This window comes from Columba livia, chromosome 2 (genome assembly GCF_036013475.1).
Source record: "Columba livia isolate bColLiv1 breed racing homer chromosome 2, bColLiv1.pat.W.v2, whole genome shotgun sequence".
Classification (NCBI taxonomy): Eukaryota; Metazoa; Chordata; class Aves; order Columbiformes; family Columbidae; genus Columba; species Columba livia.
In genome coordinates this window covers 27862993-27882979 of record NC_088603.1, presented here as the reverse complement: position 1 = coordinate 27882979, position 19987 = coordinate 27862993, and the positions used below count along the sequence as shown (strand labels likewise).

The window sequence follows — 19987 nt, the reverse complement described above, 5'->3', positions numbered from 1 at the left end:
CATTTTTTAAAAGGTGAAAAACTCTTGGAGTCATCTAATCTAATGGACCCAGGACAGAAAAAGGAACACTCTGGCTTTTGAAATTTGTTAGCTTTCTGGTGCCTAATCTCCCAAAGAGGGGTCCAGAACAAATGTTGGCCTGATGAGATTCCTGCCTGTATCTTGTGCATCCCCAGACTGGCTGATGACACATGCCCAGGTGTCCTACAAAGCAGAGGCAACGATTCCAGATCCTTCCTCTCATGATTATTGCCTCAGCTCCTCCTGTTCCCCATTGGTTTCTTTCCCTCCTGTCCCCATGTCTTCTGCTCTCCTCATTGCCTCACACTCAGCTTCAGTAAGAGGAGAGGACAGCACTCCCGTCCCAGGTCGTTGACAGCTTCATCAGCAGGGAGTGCTTTACAGATGTGGGAAGTTTAACTTGAATTTACTGATCTCACCATCCAGTCAAATGGCTCTCCAAAATCTTCAGAGCAACCTAGGTGGTGTGGTGAGGTCTGATTTGGTCAGTCTGTGAGAGAGAAGATCGGTGAGAACCTGCCAGACAATCTAGCTCAAGACAGAGCCATCTTATTCCCATGTCTGTGTAGGAAAAATGCAGCAATGGCCAGGACAGTAAGCATTTGGGACAATTTCAGTAAATAAATGTTCCTGGCATATATGAAAGTAATTATTTTTTGTTTTCTAGGGACTGGTGCCACACATCCTTGACACCTTCATGGGTGTGTGCCATTTCCAATACCCACATCACCTCCCCATATTCCTCTGTTTCCATCATTCCCTCTGCTATAGTTCTTCTATTCCATCCCCAAGCGCTGTACAATACCATTACAATACCACGTGACAAAGATTTTTCAAAAATACCCTCTAGCTGTTCTGTTGACACTTGCAAGTTATTCCTTTGAGAGCTGTGCAAGAAACTGTGTACATTTCTGTACAATAAAATCTTTAAAATTAATCTCAGTATGTAAAGATTAATTATGGTTCCTTCTGATAATAAAGTTACTGCTGTGATCATCTTGTGTTAGAAATGAGACAGAGTTTGTAGGTAGGAAGGGGTATTATTTTTATTAGATCAGTTGCCATAGGCAGACTTTCAGGTATACTAAACACATTTAACTCAAACGAAGCAGCAAACTTCAAGCTAATACAGCTTGGGGGCTGTTTCTTTGTTTTTAGTTTAAATATGTTAATGAGCTAGTGTGGATTATTGCAGTTTAACTCTTGGAAATACTTTTGTACAGGGTGAACAAGGTCAAGTGGGACCACAGGGCCCAACAGGACCACCAGGAATAGGCAATCCAGGAAGCCAGGTAAACCTAAATTTTGGACATGTAATAAGCATCTGCATGTAGTTTTCATTTTATGCTGTATCAGAGCTCCAATTTTGATGTGAAGACATTAAAAATTTCACAGTGAGTTTTCATTTTAAAAAGTACCAAACTGATCTTTGGGCAAAGCTTCTAAATATAAATGATTCCAACTGATTTGAATGATCTTAGAATCAAGCAAACAGAAATTTGGTCTAATCTGCTTAGTGATTTGCATAGGAGATAAATACATTGCTTGGATGATGACATAGTATAGATAAGAGTTTCACAAAGTAAGAATCCACCACTTCTGAATTTAAAGTCCTTTGAAGGAAAAATAAAATAAAGATCTCAGAACTAAGCCTGAGGACAGGCAAGAAAATTGTTTTCTATAAAGATAAGATAAAGTCATCATTAACTGAACGATGGTGAATTTTGGATGTGGAAGAATGGAATGCAGCAACTCATTTATTTTGCATTGTAGGGTATACAGGGTCCACAAGGAAACCCTGGAGCAAAAGGATCTAAAGGTTCTGGTCTGCCAGGTCCAAAGGTAATGACTGAGACATTATGTTTTTAAAAAATAGCACCAGCAAGAAACAACAGGTAACATATCTTTGCCAGGCTTTTCAAGAGTGTGTTTGATGAGATGAAAACCCAATTCTTCATTAGAGATAACAATTCGCGTTTCAGTCTTTGAGGGAAAATCACCCATGTCATCAAGATGTTCCCCATATGCAGCAAGTGGCATGTGCTTAGCGTCAGCCCTTCATCTTTGTGGATGTGGAAAGAACCTGGAAGTGGGCTAAACTAAACACATTTATACAGTCCTAAAATTACATTCGGCCCTTTGAAGGCAACCACAAGGCTTACGTGGCCCCCGGTGAAAATGAGTTTGACAGTCCTGGGCTAAGCAATTACTGCTCTCAAAGCCCAAACCTCTAGCGATAAAGTGTCAGGTGAGCACCACAAAGCAAGAAAAAGAGAATTGGTGAAGTACTTAGGAGAGGAAGTGGAATGAAGAGCTGTAAAGCAGGAATGTGGTTTGTAGTCACCTGGATCTACAAAAGGATGACATGAGTCACTGTAGCAAGAGCAGAGAGAAGTACAATCATTTTCTTCTGGGCATTACTTTGGCATGTAAGTGGCAGTTGCAGCAGCAATGTTTAATATTAATGTAGGGAAAAATAGTGAGCTGTGAAACCTGTTGTGTATGAGGACAGTTTTCTTAGTGTGAAAAAGTATTTTAAAAAGCAAAATTGAAACCAATGAATTTCTATTTCTTTAACTGTTTTAGAACTACTGGAAGGAAGAATCATGAGAGTAAAGCTTTATCTTAAACAGAAGTTCTGATTTTTCTTTATTTAGACCCACTCTTAATTCAGTGACCAGAGTGTGTTTTATATAGTGGTATAAAATAAAAATGTAAAACATATTAAAATAAAAAGGAGAAAGCTGGAATGATTCACTTAAGCTTGCAGTGGGCACAAAGTCTAAATAAAACACATGCAGTCCTACAAGTTAGGGGAGTTGTAAAGAACAGAATATTCCAGTGGAAAACTGCTTGGTCGAAAACTTAGAATCATAGAATATCTCAAGTTGGAAGTGACCCGTAAGGACTCTGTGTGAAAAGCAGTTAGTGAAACAGTGCAAGTAATGAATGAAGGTAAATTGTGTTCCTCTGTTAAACAAAAGATGTTTTGTTACCAGGGTCAACCAGGTGAACCTGGACAAAAAGGAGAACCAGGAATTCCAGGAATTGGCGTACGAGGACTTAAAGTGAGCCTATTATTTTTAACAGTTCATTACAGGTTCTTCTAATTCTTTCACTAGTTGCTGATAAACTAAGAAGATTTTTTAATGTAAATCAACTATGACCGAAATAAGGAATTTCAGTGACAGATATTCCCCTAACTTCACAGTTTTAGGTTTTAAACTCAAAATACTGCATTAGAGCTCTCACCCTCTCACCTAATAACATCACTGCAGCCATAAATGGAACAGTGTTTTCCCACATGTTTCCAAAGCCAGTGAGGTATGTCCAAGGCCAGTTAGAAATGTGGCAACCTCTGTTCTTCTGCAATGACTGGGAAAAAAAACAACAGTCTGTGTGACAATGTTGGAAGAGTTGTTAAACACTTAAAGCTTTGACTTCAGCTGCCGTTTTAAAGACTGTGTATTTAACAATTTAAGTAGGGCTTCCAGAACGTTGGGTAAGGTGACACAGACATCTTGGTTTTGGTGATTTTTCCCAGGATCATGGAAGAAGCACTGTGCAGGACTGGTTCCTATAGATAGTTTCAACTCTTTGTGGCAAGTCTTAAAAGTAATGCCTTTACTAGTTTGTACCATCAGTGAGGTGACAATCTCCAGTCAATACCTCCATTCATGATACAAACCAATCTATGAGCTTTATGCAGTTCATGCAATGCATGTGGTCAGATAGACTAAAAACTATAAATCAAATTCAAAAGTGAAGTGAGCAGGCTGGACAGGCATTTTGGCTGAGCATTCTTTAAGTCCCAAATGTTTGGCTTTGCTAGGAAGTTACATTTATATCATTTGTTCTTGTGCACAAAATAAACAGCATTCAATCATGTTTTTACTCACTGAATAGATGTAAATTTATTTAATACAAAACCAAAATTGAAGAAGTAGATGTGGAGCTTTGAAATAAATTTAAAATACTTATTTTAGATTGTATGAGTAAAAAAAATTACTGGCTCAATAGAATATTTAACTTACTGGGAATGACAACCTTTATTTGAGCAAAAATGTTGTACGTCATGAATTAACATTTCAACACACTCTTAGATCCAGTTTACAGGATAAAGAATTCATTGAGGCATGCAGATATAATTATTTATTCTTCTTTAAGGGAGATATAGGTCTAACAGGACTCCCAGGAGAGAAAGGTGTGCAGGGAGATCCTGGGAAGTCAGGGGAAAAGGTAAGTAATATCTTTTTCTGTATGTAAAAGGTGTAGAAGAAAGAAAACAAATCATTATTTGCAGATATGCAGTGGTAAGTTCATCCTGGGGGAGGGCATGTGCCAATACTTCTGCCAGGGAAAAGGGACCAGGCTCGTTGAGACGTTTCCAACAAACTTTGCTAACAGTGGCTACCATCTGAATCTGTAACTGATTTAGTCGCCCTGCCTTTTGTGACCTATTGATTACTGTTAAATTTCACAGTCTTCTCAGAGAACAGATAGCTTGTGTCTTTAGCCTGTTCCTAACAGCCAGTTCAGATTTTTCCTGGCACCAAGAAGCCAAGCTCAAAGTGATGTGACCTAGGACATCCAGCAGGGTGGTGAGCTGTGGCTGAAGTTTGTCAGCCTGGTACAAAACTATCGCAAACAGCTGCAACCAGGGCTGCTCGCTTCCAAGGGAAATTCTGAGATTTTAAGAGAAACTCTACCATATTGGGAAAGAGAATCATAAATTCAAAACAGTCAAAAGAAATTTAGAGGAGTGCACAGCAGAGTGCCAAAAATAGTCAATCAAGAGTAAGTTAAATGGAAGCTTTTTAATTTTACTCATTCCAGAAAGAATGAGCTGCTGAGTGAGCAAAACTCAGTGCTTTGGCTGATTGTTGAGTTACTGCTGTGAATTCAGGTGTCTCCAAACTCTGCAACTGTCCATTTCATCACTGAGGGCAGCAGCTGGCCAACATGTAGCTCTGATGAACTGAACATGGTTCAGAGTAAGCTCACCAGCATTTTTTGACTGCAGATCTCTAATCAGAAACATCTGAATAGCCGTAATAAGCATCTACTAGTAATGCAATTTTTTTTTTTCATCTACCAGAGCAGTGCAAATACCACAACCTAAGACAGTAAGCCTTCCACTGTAGGAAAATATATTCAATTTCTGTTGTTACTTAATTGTTTTAAAAATTTGAAGTCTCCCACTATGTAAGTGCTCAAAAGTGAAGATCTCAGTGTATCAGAAGGGAAACATCACCATTAAGAGTAAGCATTGGGTTAAATTTACAGGTGGCTTTTGTATTTGGGATTTCTGTTTTTTTTTTCGCTTGCATATTGGCTTTATACTGATGATCATCTTGGTGCTGTCACCTTCACTGTTGTAATTCATTATAAGTGAAAATGTTAGTACGGAGGAGCTATCTTGGGTGTCCAGGACAGTGCAAAGAACAGCTGATGCCTGCAGTTAGTAGCACAGAGATGTTACAGCAGCTATTTGCAGGTGTGAAGTGGGACCCAGACTGAAGCCATCAACAGGAGGCTCTGTAATGCCACTTCCATCAACAGCTCAGATCAGAAATAAATGTTTAAGCTTTATTTTAATCTGCTTTTAACTTTCTGAATTACCTACAGGCATTCTGACATCTAATCTGACTTATATTATACAAAAATATTTTGTAGGTAATATTCCTTAACAGAATGTTTTATGTGGATTATTTGTGCATTATTTGAAGTAGTGTTGCTGGCAAATAGATGCAGTCTGGATTGGCCTTTGTCTACAGAGTTGCCCCAAAGCTCTTCCTCATATAAGTATATGCATGCAATTCCTCCTACAAAAGACTGATGTAATTGCAAATGGCATTATTACTAATGTCTGTGAAGTAAGGCATATGAATGCAGGAGGGTGGAAGGGGGGTTAAGAAGACAGAATACTTAATTCTTTGCAGGACAAAGTTTTAACCAGACATTTACTGACATTTTCAGGAAAAAGTATTTATGTGAGCATTGTTTCTCTTAAGCCTATTGATTCAATAAAGTTACCTCAATGAAAATTAATTAACCATTTAATCTCTGTTAGGGAGAAAAGGGAGATCAAGGTCCAAGAGGCACAGAAGGACCCCCTGGCAAAGGAGATGTAGGCCAAAAGGTATGGCTTGACATGCACACTGGAGGAATACTACAAATTTCATTCTGTAAGAGCTCAGATTCTGGCCCCTTTTTTCATTCATTATATCTTAAGGAGCAACTGTATTTTACCTGATGTTTTAAAAGACTTTAAGAGAGAGCAGTGTATTTCTTAGCCTGCAGAAGTGGAGCAAAGATTAGACTATAAACATAGACCCTAAAGTTAATTGTGCAGTAGAGATTTCATAAAAATTCAGTACAGAATTTTCTTTAAAGTTAGACAAATTATCTGAGCATGCTTATAGGGAGAGAGGAGCAGTTCAGAGAAATTGTGTTACAAGTTAGATGTTTAAATATGAAATTAAAAGCTGAAAACATGTATCAGTACACAGACAGCTTTTATCTCCCACCTGGTTAAATGTAGGAAATTTGGAGCAGATTCTAGAACTGGGATTTCAGTTGGAGTGGAGCATCTAAATACTTTCTAATTATGGGCAACATTGCCATCCTGTTTTTGCTTATTCGTGTTTCTCCCAGTTGTGAGTAAAACTTTGCTGTGATTGAAACAAAAGGTTTGTTTTCATCAGGGTGACCCAGGAGAAAAAGGATCCCAAGGACTGATTGGTTATAGAGGAGTACAAGGCCCAGCTGGACCAAAAGTAAGCTTGTTCCTTCAGAGTAATCCTTCACTTTGTGTTTTATAAAAGTATCTATGGAATTTATGTAATGTACCAATTTCTCAAGCATTCGATGCTTGGAGACTAAACAGAAAAAGGAAAAGCAGAAATATTTCCATCCCTTGTCCTGAATGACACTGGAGTCCCAAGGAGAAAAAGAATGGGTAAACATATAATACAGACCTTATAGTTATGTGTGAGCACTGAGAAGCTAAATTAAAGTTGTCCAAGTGATTCTAAAGATCAGCATTTCACAAAATTTTATTTTGAAGCTTTAACTTTCTACTATAACATTTTGTGATTAAGTGTTGCTCTGAATGACACAGAAATTGAAATAATACAAGTATTCTGGTTATTCCATTGGCTTTGTAAGCTAGACACAAAAAATTGTTAAAGTTAATCAAATACATTGTTCAACCAATAGTTATTTACAACATAAACCATGGACCAGCTTTCACAAGAAGAGTAAGTTTATTTATGTTTTTTCCCAAACATTGTCTATTTTGTAGATAGATCTATGTTATAGATATTTTAATAATATAAAGTGTTGAAAAAATTTCTTGATACTTGTGCAGAAAATGAAACTGTTTAAATCTAGATAATACCATTTTGTAACAGGGTGAACCAGGAGAGAGAGGACCACCTGGTGTCGCTGGATCATCTATTCAGGGACCTGCTGGACCAAAGGTGATTATCTCATACCTGTTTACTGGAGACCAGAGACTGGAAAATTTCTAGTGCATATATCTGTCAAAAGAATATAAGTTAAAGAAGTTAAAATTCCTTGTAACAAAGATGACTGAATTTTAGAAATAAGAACTGAAAAGTAATAAAAATTAACAGAGTGTGTTTGAGGGCCCTTTAACAGGATAATGAACTTAGTACGTGTTGTTGCCCTCCGAAGACATTTGTTAAAAAAAAAATATTCTTCTTACATTTTGGTTGTGTTTTGGCCCCTCTGTGAAATTTATCACTTTGAAGTTGGTTGTAGTTGTTGCTTTTGTTGTTGTTGTTGTTTTTGTTTTTTGAATTTACTCTGTACTTTGTTTCTTAGACTAAAGGTTTCCAGAATGTGGCAACAAATCCCTGCGGGAATGTGTGTATGTATAGTTCCAGAGAGTTACATGCTAAACTAGATGATTTTGTGGAGATGAATGTTTGCATGTTAATTCCAAGTGACCAGCTGGCCAGTAGATACTAATTTAAATAAAATGTCATATACGAGATAGCTACAGTTACATCCACCTAGTTTTCTGTATTGGGAAAAAGTACCTGAAATGAGTGGGACTTGTCCTGCTGAGTAAAATAAGTTGATTCAGCAATAGTAAAGCTAACTTCAAAGTTTTTAAAAACAGTTGAAACCCCTTTTATTTTATTTTAAGAATAAAATACTTGCTGTTTTTATGATGTTTACAATGATCATTAGCAATTGTATTCTTGGAACATCCTGGTATCTGCAGTAGTGAAGCCAGACATTATAAATTTCTAATGCAAGGAATCTGCATGTTTTTTAAAGCTGGGAGTTACCATGGTCTGAGGTCTTTTTAGTACATCTCTAGGTATTTGTTGTAGTAGTGGATGACTGCTAGAGGTCTTAACTCCTGGACAGACATGGCTGCGTCTACTGGAAGTTTATTTATTTTCAGCTACACCCATGTTTGGGGACTAGAGTTGTATTTCCCCTGACAACTGTTACGCTGCTATTAATATGGAGACAGTAACATTAGATAGCTGTTTTTTCTCAAAGTCCTTTCTATGGTTACAACTGATCAGTGGTTTTGAAAGAATATTTGATCTGCATTCCCTAGTGAATATTTGGTTAAATACTGCCTGTCCTTCTCACTAGTGTTAAAACTTGCAAAAGTTTAATCAAAAATTGAAATTATCTTTCTAAGTTCCTTAATGTAAAGTAAAACATCTGTTGCCGTAGATTAAACACTAGAAGGAGCCAAATTTTGCTCTATGAAGGGATAACAGGAGGAACTTGAATTCTAAACCTGATTGCTTTCCAGGAAAGACACTGACAGAGCTAAGATTACCATGCAGTTGTACTGGGTAATATTTGAGGAAAACCTCAAGTATCTTCCTGAGTTTTCAGACTGTGGAGTGTGCAGTTTTGAAGTGCTGCAGCATTGCATCTGTAGCCTGTCTAAGCATACTCTGTGTCAGCACTTGTCTTTGAATGTTTTTGCTGTTCTCTATGTGCTCTGGCAGAAACAAGGTTATGCATCCTTGCTTCTGTGGGCACAAGCAGGCAGAAGCCACAGGTGAATCTGGCCACTGAGCCTGAATTACGATATTCAGCCTTCAGCTGAAAACTAAAGGCATCAAGTTATTCATCAAGGCAGGACAAACTCTTTGAGAAAGTTGTGAAGAAGCAGAAGTATAAGAGAGGTCAGAATCAAGGTAGTAAAATCTTCCTCTAGAAATGCTGATTTCGTATTTCTCAGCTCAATAATTGTCACGGTCAGAAAGAATGGAATAGTTGTTCTTTTCTGCAAAACTTTGGAAATTAAAACTGAAAATAATTAACATGGTTTTGGATTTGTTTCTTTCTGGGTAGGGGGATCCAGGACCCAAGGGGCCACCGGGAGATGATGGACTTCCTGGAAATTCAATAATGGGACCAACGGTAGGAGTTTTAAGACAAAATATTGAAAATAAAGAAACATGAGACATATGCAAAACTCTTGTGAAAATGAAGAAACCACTTGAACAACCTTTTCAGGAAAGTAACTGAACACTTCTTCAACTTTTCCATCATTCCAGCTTAGGTCTGTTTTTCAAAATCTTTTCAAAGAAGAAACACAAAGTAGATTACATAATTAATCCCATGTACCTCATCCTGCAAACTTCCCTCAGGAAGTCTGCATTAGGAAAGTGTCTCTTCAAATTCAGTTTGGCCTTTCAAGATCTCATGTAGTCTTTCTTACCTCTGTATGGGCAATATGCGCTTTACTGATTATAAACTGAGAGGTATTAGTTATTTTTACAGTGTTGTTTCAGTAGTACCAACCTTACGCATTCAAAAACATAGGTAAGACTCAATAAAGAATTTTAAAAATTGATCTTTTGGAAATACTTATTTGCATATAGGTTACGGAATAGGATTTACTTGGAATTAGAAGTAAAAACAGAAATGAATTCATGATCCAAGGTTTCTTTTCTTGTTAAAAATAATCAAGTTATTAAATGTTTCTAAAACATTTCTCATTTTATACACAATTTAAGAACTATGGATATTAAGAATGAAGAAAAGGTTTAAATTTGTTTTCCATTATAAAGTTATTTATGAACTAGAAGCACACTCCTTGGTTAAATTTTCACAGAAGTGGATCAGAATTCCATAATTTGAAAATTAGGAAACATGAAGAAATATCTTCCAGCGCTGACACAGTTTGAATCTGTTGGTCAGGTTCTGCTTATGGTCTTCCAGTGAAAATATCCCTTTGGACTGGAGGATAGGAGAAATTGATACAAGACTCATCTACTATGTACAATTTTCTTTAAGCATAAGCTCTGCTTGCACCCCCATCCCAAATTCCATTTTAAAAGTAGTTTCAAGGATTCATCTAATGAGAACACTGAGTCTACCTTGAATGTCTTCGTTCACTTACTTCCTAGACTAATTTCGTGATGTGTACATCTTTCATTTTTCCTTGACAAGGATAAATTGGTTAAGAAGATCTGATGGCTTGTGTCTATGGTAGAGACATTAATGGGACAGGAAATTTGGGCCCAAAGTCTGTTTTTGTTGGGTACCTAACAGCAATATGAGTCAGTTTGTTCTCCAGGCATGGACACCGTATTCAGACAGACCAGCCCCTGAGATCTGAGCTACTATCAGAGCTCCATTCATGGTTTCTTGAAGCATTATGTTACTGCAGAATTTTCCAGTCATTTTCAGTCATTTGTATTTTCTTTTTTTCTAGCTATTTATTTTTACCAGAATAGACAGGGAAATATTTGCTATTTGTATGTAATTATTCTTCATGATATGTTATCTGTATGTATGTTAACAACTGACCTTCCAACACTCTAAAGGAAAGTCCATTTACATTTCTTGGTTCCGTAGGACTGAGGGAAGGGTGTTCACTTCTCCCTGGATGGCCATATGATACTTGTGCTTAGGAGTGGGGTCAAAGTGTGACCTACAGGCATCAATAAGGATTTCTGATGAGCGGTGCTGTCATGTGAACATCTACAGCACAGACTACCAGCGTATCTTGAGGGATGCCTCAAAGTAATATATTTTCTTTCTTGTTTCCATGAAGAACAGTCTATTGTAAGCTCAATTAGTTTTCTCAGTAAATGTCAGGAAAACTATCACTGGAATGACAGAAAGAGGAAAATATTGCTATTTGTTTCTCTTCTGGTCCTGAAAGGAAGCACTGAGGTTTTGCAAACGCACAAATCTTTAGTGGGAGTCAGTGGAAGAGTCAATAGAAGGAGTGATTGTCTCCTGCTAAAGAGCATTTTAGGCTAAACTAAGAGAAATTATGTATTTCTTATAATAGGTTGTATTTCTTTCTTTTACTTCTCTCATAGAATGCAGTTTTGCTTTACTGTATGAGAGAACCAATGTGATTACCTGGAAAAGCAAAATGTCCTATATAAAATACCTTAAGGCTGGCATATTATGTTTCAGTATTGTTGAATTCATTGTTCAAGTGTAAAGAGTTACTCCCAAAGTCATAAAAATTTAACTTTCTATTGACTTAAGATAAAGTAAATGTTCTGAATATTTGTCTCTGCAACTACAAATCTAGCAATTAATGATTTCCTAATAGACCTCCTGTTCTTCTGAAGTCTTAGTTTGATCAACTGAAGTGACAATAAAAAAATACAATGCGTGATTTACTATTTTGTGTTTAGGGTAACCGGGGACTGCCTGGACCACCTGGACCCCGTGGAGAAAAAGGCGATGGCCACAAAGGTGAAGCTGTAAGTACAATTTGAATTCTGTACTTTGTGTTCTAAAAAAAAAAAAATTACTATGCAATAACCCAATATTTAGTTATGTAACTAAGTGCAATTAATCTTCCATTTAATTCTATACCTAATTTAAATATTTCATATGTATTTTTAAGTCCTTTCCTGTCCTAGATACAGTGCCAGTTCTACAGGCAGTCAGAACAGGATATAAACCTTCGTTGTTTCAGCATCATGAAAGTGATACGGTGTAATTGCATCAAAACGTTCATGGTTGCTCATACATGTTTGATATAATCGCTGCTTTGAATTATTTTCCTTCCCTGTCCCCCTCCCTCCCTTTTCTTTACCATTTTTTGTTCAAGATCTCTTATAACATCTGTTTAGCCAAATCTTGAAGCCTTCAATTCCTTGATTTTTCAGCTGCTTTCATACCAGGGAAATAAATCCTCTTTTTTGAAGGTTTCCCCTCCCCTTGCTTTTCTGATGGTTAGCTCCAGAGGGGGGTAATGCCTGAGCATTCCAGCTGGCACATTCCCTTACAAGGGCTTATAAGCCCAAATTTCAGTCATCCAAAGCCACACAAATGTTTGATCAGCCTCTCACTAGGAAGTGAAAATGCTGGTGCCATCCTTCAACCATGTCAATTTCTATTAGCACTACGTTCTTTATGTCTGTAATCCAGCTTGATTTCAAACTACAACCTCAAAGACACTCCTAAATACACTGAGGTGGGACCTGAGTGCTTCCAAACAAGTCACGGCTCAGCTCCAATTTCCTGTCATTCAAACTGATCCTAAAAAGGGATCAGAATTAGTTCAGAGGGTATTTACTCAGAATACCTGGTGTAATGCCACATACCTGATGTATTTCACAGCATGTGAGGACACTAGACCAGCTCAAGACTCTTTGGAGGGTCAAGGAGTGCCAGTAACAAACCCAGACCTATTAAGCATAGGACATGCAAACAGCTGAAAAAACCCTACTGTCATCCCAGTTAAAACTGAAATGAGAATGCAAATGCAAAGGCAATCATGACGAAGGCAGTGATGCAAATAGATGACTGAAGAACTTCTAGTAGGCCTTAAAACGCCACATAGGAACAGAAGTTTCAAGCTTTACAAGTCAAGATGACTTGTTCAAACCACATGAAAAAGAAATATTGGTAGATACAGAATCAAAGAGGTCAGTGAGAAGCTGAAAACTTTTCATTTTTAATTAATCAAATAATTCAAGAGAAGTCTGGTTTGATAATCATTGACTAATAAAGGTGAATGAGTGCTGGTTGTAGTCTGCCCAGTCACAGGATGACAAACATATGTATGCGCTTCCTGCATTTCTTTTAGTGACTTGACAATTTAAAAAAAAGAGCTTTGCTCTGCATTAGTGTTCCTGAAACCAAATCTGTTCTAGGATTCCCATCTACAGCTGCCATAAGGGCCACACTTCCCTGCAACTCAGTCTCCGAGTTCAGTAAAAGCTGGTTGCGTTTCTCTCTGCTACATGAGTTCATGTCCTTGAAATGTATGAAGGTTCTGTTGTGCTGCAGCACGCATCTTTCCCCTTCTTGAGCTGCTTTTTCATACCTCATGATCTGGAAAGGCCAACTCCATAAACCACTGTCAGACATGGACTAGATTTATGTAGCTAAGTCTCTATAGCATGATGGGGAAAAGAAGTTTGCCCTATGAATACTGAAAGGGAAGGGGAGGATACCTCCCACAGTATGAAGGGCAGCTGGAGGGTCTGTGATGGATTGAGCAGGAACTTCAGGAGAAGACACTGTTGAACACAAATACAATAAAGTATGTTACAGTTACCCAGCCCCCAGATTTAGATGGGTTACCTCTGGTATCTCAGGTGTGTAATGTCTGCACTGTATGAGTTATGGAACAATGTCTGCTTTCTCACTGGCTTCTCTGAGCTGAGAATTAATTACTCCAATGTTATTAAGTAAAGAGATGAACTTTTTTCCACTACTCTGGTAGCCTTTTCAGGTTTTCACCTGGGACTGAGGATGACTGTTGCTCAGTACACATTGGAAACTTGAAGGATTTGACAAAATACAGCAAAACCAGAGAGATTAGTAATTATTGTTGAAGTTCTCTTTGTTGAAGAACACAAGTGCTCTTACTTTAGCACAACTACTGACTTTATTCCTCTGCTGTACCAGGGACCTCCAGGACCAGCAGGCCCCCCAGGACCAGTAGGCCCAAAAGGCGTGGGAGACGCTGGACCAAAGGTATTTGTACAATAGTACCATACGCATCTGACTAGTAGACAAGGTAGACAAACATCTCCTGAAAAATGCGTTATATTAGAATGGAACATGTACATGGCAAAACACTACAATCTCATATCCCACTTTACATTTCAGTTAGAAGACAAGCTTGTGATAGACTTCTCTGGCATGATAGATATAAAACAATTCCTGCTTTATCCTCAGATTTTATGCAAATCTGCAGGTTCTCCATACATCCAAAGACCCAGAATGTTTCTAGATGCTGCAGTTTCCATGTGGATGTCAGAATCCAACACAGAGTATTGCCTAATAATTATGCAATTCCCATCTGCTATAAAGGGAAGACAAGACAAAGGAATCACAGGAAATGTTGTTTCCATGGAACTAGTGAAATACTTTAAAAGTTCCTAGAATTAGTTTATTAAGAAAGATTATAAACCTTCATCTGAAATTAATATTAGTTTAGATGCAAAAGTCAGCAGAAAAACAAACAAAGAAACAAACAAAAAAACCTGATAAAGGGGTTAGAAATACAACACTGAAACATTCCTGAGTTTTTTTTTGCAAAAACACAGAATAGCTAAAATGTTATGAAGGTCTAAGTGGTGTGTAATTCACCTAAAAAGCTGCATTGTAACTACTATGTTATAAAAATTTGGAAAAAAGAGATTTAAGATTAAACTCAAGCATGATTTTTTTAAAATATCCCACAGAGTGGTTTTATTAATGGTTTCCTCATTACATATGTGAAATAGGAAATAAGCAGCCTGTTGCAGGAGAAAGCAAAATAAATATTGCCCAAACAGTTTGTTTCCCAAACAGAAAGAACTTTCAACTTCAGTTCCCAGAACATGAGAATTCCTATTTAAAATAAACAACAGCAATAACTTCTTAAAAACATATCCACAATAAAGGAAAAAACAAAGGACGGTCATCTTTAGAATGACCTGAGCATAGAGTGACCACAGAATGACTTGACTTTCGAATGATCATAGATTAACCTGACAATGGGATCTGAGAAATCAGGCTTTGTGCTCCTGTTCTGAATTACTGCTTATTAATACAAGACATTTCCCATAAAGTAATGCAGGGTCTGAACCACGATACAAACAACTAAAAAACTAGAAGTAATTTAAATTATGTCATTGAATGTAGACTTACAGAAAATACGTATTACTAGCTAATTAGGTTTTTTTTCAGTATAAGATTATATATTTTCCAAATAGAGATACAAGACTTGATATAATACTGTCTTACAAGACATTGTTCTTGGTACTACAGAAGAACATTTCATTAAACTCCTAGAATAGTGTATGAAATTATCAAGGCAGGTATTAGATAAAAATGTAACTTATGACTACAAAATGTCTAGGGGGCATCATTATGTCTGGAATGCTCCCCCATCTCCTAAATACATAGTTCTGGAAAGTAGTATTTCCCAAAGAAAAGGAATTGGAAGATCATATCAGGATCTCCCAATGTGATGCCATGGTTGAAACACTACAAACACCAGGAATAGAAATCAAAATTTCAGTGAGAATATAGGGGTTTAAAATAAAGAAATTTGAATTAAATCTGACATGGAAACTTTTTTTTTTTTTTAAGTGAAAGAAAACCACTATAATAATGACAGTACAATTTCTCACAACTGGAATTTTTAAATTCAACATTGGTTGTTGTGTTTCTGAAAATTATCACAAATGTACAAGGTTTACAGAAATAACCTTGGTGAAATCATAGTGCATAGTGTCTAATATGAAAGATCGGAAAATGGGTCACAAGTAATTGTTGGGACAAGCAATTCTTTGACTGTATAATTATTAGGAAAGTTGCAACCCAGATCATGAGTGATGGAAGTACAATATGGTGTCATAAAATGCATTGTAGGGGAGGAGGTAAAAGCTACAAAGTGAAAGATAATATACCAAGTTTTTGCAGTAGAGAACTGAGATCTAGTACTTTTATGACAGTAATTCCTAAACCAGTGGAAGTTTCATGATATAATAACATATATATTTAATTAAATCATAGATTGGCTACTAACCTACTTACAATTTTTGCTTTCCATTCTAAGTGTTGTAAATCATTGCCAATTGAAGTGAGTTGCTCACATTCCTTTATAAAGACATTGAATCTTACCTGTCAGTCCACCCATGAACAGCATAAGAAGTATCATCATCCCTCCAGGTCTGTGGGCTGAAGCATATTCAGATTAGTAAAGGTTTATTGGTAGTATCTTTTTGTGGAGGAGTATGACCTGTGTTCCTTTAGTTGATAATTACTGATTAAAAATAAATTGGGCAATAGGCCCATTACTTCAACCTGAACTTAACTGAGCAAATTGAAATATCTGTGACCAAGAGATGAGGCTCTTATAATTTAATAGTATTTAATTCCAAAAGGAAATAATAAAATTCACCTGAATTGCAAGAATTCCCCCAGAACTTAGTTCATAAAATGAACAATCTTCTGTTTTTTTTTTTAAATAAAATGTAAGTGCACTGGCTATCTCTCATCCCTTCCACATTAAAAAAAAAAAAAAAAAAAAAAAAAAAAAGAATAATATAAGAAAAACAGCAGCAATCTCTGCATATAGAAAAGAACATTTATTTGATAAATTTACACTCCAGTTAATTTGAAATTCCTTTGAGTATCATTATATAGGAATGTTCCACTCAGCTGAATCAGAGCTCTGTTCTCCCCACTTTCAGAAATGGTTCACATATGTGCACACTGCTAGATAGGAATTTTATGTATCAGAGGTCAAATTCACATGAAAACAAAATTGGAACATGTGGGATGCATTCAATCCTGGCAGCACCCTATTTTTTGTAGCGTTAAAACAGAAGCAAATAATGTCAGAATATAATTAAAAAGTTATTTAAAAGCACTGTTGCCAACTAGGAGGTGGGTTACAGACATTCAAGAGCAAGAACCCAGCACTAGAAATAAAGCAAGCTTCATTGTCAGTAACTGGATAGCAGCAGGATTGTTGAAACTCCAAGCGTAGTCCCTAATGCGTGAATATTTGGACTGGATCCAGTTGCAATATAAATAACTTTTGCAGCCTGGGCCCTGTCTATTTGAACTAAAATGTGGAAAGTAGTCATGAAATGTCTCTTTTTTAATGGTTCTTCTTACAAATACCATTGTGTCCACTAGCCTTCACTAAAGAGAGTACTGCAGTGTCTGTTGTATATTTCAGTATCAAATATAGATACTTCACAGTAAGTGAGGTATATATATTTGGAAGCCAAGATATATTTTGCAGGTGACCATTAGGTCATCTGGTGAATTTTCTTGAACAAATGGTAAATAATAGATATTGGAGTCCCATACTTTACACTGTCTTGACTCATCTCTTTATTTCTTGTTTCAGTGGTGTTTTTCTAGTTCACTGTTTTGCTGATGATGACATACTTGTCTACAAGCACAGTACAGGAAATAAATTAGACCTCATCAAAGAACAGTACTAATCCTTCTTGAAATGAATTCCCTGGAGGACAGTTTAGTGTCACACCTTAGAAAAAAAGAACTGCTGCACTTCACAACTCATAAAGCAAAATAAGTCTTTTTCTCTAAGCCAAGAAATACAGAAACATAGGATTACTATAAAGCTCTACAAAAGAGCTTTTCAGTGGGACATCTGGTATTAACTAAGCATGTGAGGCTAAAATTCAATCTTTCACCTGCAACGACCCTGTGTAAGAATGTGTTACCCGTGGGAGGAAGACACAGATGACTTCAAGTCACCCTTACACTCTTTTTGGTCAGGACTGGTCTAAAAGCAGGTTGTGGGTATATTGGATACTGGGCCATAAGGAATCATTTACTTGTTTGGTAACCTGCCTTCCATCACAGCGGCTTACAGGCTGTTTCACAGGCCACAGCAGCCTAGGATCTCCTAAAAAAACTTATAATGTAAAGTCTTACCTGTGCATCCATGTCTTAGCTCTGGCATCTCTGTCAGGTTCGGAAGGAGGCTTGGGCAGGGAAAGCTTGGGCTGGTCTGTGCAATTCTGCCCATGAAGCTCCTACAAACAGCTTAAGGTTTTATTATGGTTTGTGGGGACATAATTATTCCTTTGATAACAGATGATATTAGATAGGAAGATGACTACATTTTCCTGGCCTCTCAGTATTTCCTAGTAATATGACAGGCTCAAGGTAATTGTAAGAAAATGCACTGCAGGAGGAACTGAGAAACCAGAGAGGTTTTAAAGGATCAAGAATAGGTATTCTGTTCATCCCACTGCAGAGGGACGTGACACTGCACTATGTACCAGACTTAAGCCTACAATCTTTAAGTACTTAAGACTGTAGTCTTTAGGAGTTTGTAGATAGAATTTTTGGGGGGTGTGAAAAAAAGAGGCAAAATGTTCAAGGGTATTGCCAATATACTGGCTCTTTGCATTAGCAGGGAAGGCATGATGTAAAAGCCCCAGGTCATATGAGGTAAAAGAACACTACTAATGAGAGCAGCCCTCTCTTTAGTTCCCTTTTACAGGCCAGACCAGAGAGGAACAATAAAATCCCCCCTCCAATCAAATCTGAGGGTGAAATTCCCTTCCTACTGAACATAGCAATCAATTTTACCCAATAAGCTTGACACAACAAGTTAGAGCTAAGAGCACCCATGTGCCATGCCTATGTCCTGACTCAAGCCGGCCAGGCTCCGGTGCTTTGGAAGAAAGAGAAATTGAAGATAAATTCAGAAGCCAAATGTTACATCAAGAATGAAAGCATTGTAAACTCGGGCTCAGCCTTCGCCTTTGGATTCAGAGTTCCCACCTCTCCATAGCCATCAAACCTGAGCATAGTTTGGGCCATAATATATCTACATAAATAGTGCATATGTCAGGACTTAACATGAGAGTCCCATAGCCATATTAAAAAAAAAAAGGATTGGAGTGGTCTCTTGCTAGAGACTGAACCTTGAGCATTTCACCTCAAAGCAATTGCTATAATGACTGCACACATTCCTCCTGGAAAGTAAAGGAAGTCAGTAAAAGATCCTGTACTTTTGTTTCCTTCCTTTTTAATCAGTTTGATATGTTGTTTCTTTTCTCCTGCCACAACTCCCAGTGTCATCTGTGATTTGTGTGATAGACACTTGCACCTCTCTCCTAGTTAGAATGCTCCCTCTGCAGGCTCAGCCATTCTACAGCTTTTCCGGGTGCAAAAACAAGTACAATGAAGCAGTTTTATAATTATTTTTTTCATTTTTTCAAGAAATACTATTTCTTTTTGGCTCTGTTATTAATATATTAGATGATCTATAGCTTATCAGAGCATTTCTTTCTTTTGCACTTGCCTGCACAGGCATAGGTTTAGGTACATTTGCTAAACCTGATCCAGAATTTTTTGCATCTCTAACTTGTCAGTTATAGATTTCTTTTTTTCTTCTTTTCAAACTGGTGGGAGTTTTCTAGTGATCACGTGCTGAATGTGTACCTGTTCCATCATTTGTACAATTATGGGCTGAGGAAAACAAAACTGCCTCTTATGTCCCTGTGCCTTACCCTTACCAGTAATGTCCCCCAGTCCCCATGTCCTTTGCTGGGTTTGTCTGTTTGTTTGTTGGTTTGTTTGTTTGTGTTTTTTTTCCCATGATAAACATAAATTGAATGTCTGTTCTTTACCCAGCATCCGATTATCACCAAATCTGTCAAAAATTAATATGCTCGAGGCCTCTACATTTGTGATTAGTTTGGCTGAAATCAACTGATGAGTTCAGAATATAGTAGGAGAAAAAAAAGAGGACTAACACAGACATGCAGATCACAGGCTGAATATCACTGAAGCCTCATTTCCTCAAGAAATCAAGCTAAGCATATATGCATTAAAGCTTTTTAAGAAAACAAGAAAGGGCTGTTCTTTTTGTTCTTCCATATCAATGCTATTAAAATTCATTTAGTTTTCATAAACACATTAGTTCAACAGTTACGGAAATTAAATGTTTCTAGTTTCAGAACAAGCACAGTGTCAGTGAAGG

At 37.2% G+C, this 19987-nt stretch overlaps 1 protein-coding gene across 3 annotated transcripts in view; it reads left to right on the top strand.

Annotated features, from left to right (window-relative positions):
• Positions 1-19987, top strand: part of COL28A1 (collagen type XXVIII alpha 1 chain) — a 56682-nt gene that overhangs the window by 24986 nt on the left and 11709 nt on the right. For all 3 annotated transcript variants that reach the window (XM_065051139.1, XM_065051140.1, XM_065051138.1), the window contains 10 exons: positions 1245-1313; positions 1795-1863; positions 3021-3089; positions 4189-4260; positions 6095-6163; positions 6729-6800; positions 7437-7505; positions 9382-9450; positions 11694-11762; positions 13924-13992. In XM_065051139.1, the coding sequence (XP_064907211.1) occupies positions 1245-1313; positions 1795-1863; positions 3021-3089; positions 4189-4260; positions 6095-6163; positions 6729-6800; positions 7437-7505; positions 9382-9450; positions 11694-11762; positions 13924-13992 (696 nt within the window). The remainder of the gene's footprint in view (positions 1-1244; positions 1314-1794; positions 1864-3020; positions 3090-4188; positions 4261-6094; positions 6164-6728; positions 6801-7436; positions 7506-9381; positions 9451-11693; positions 11763-13923; positions 13993-19987) is intronic.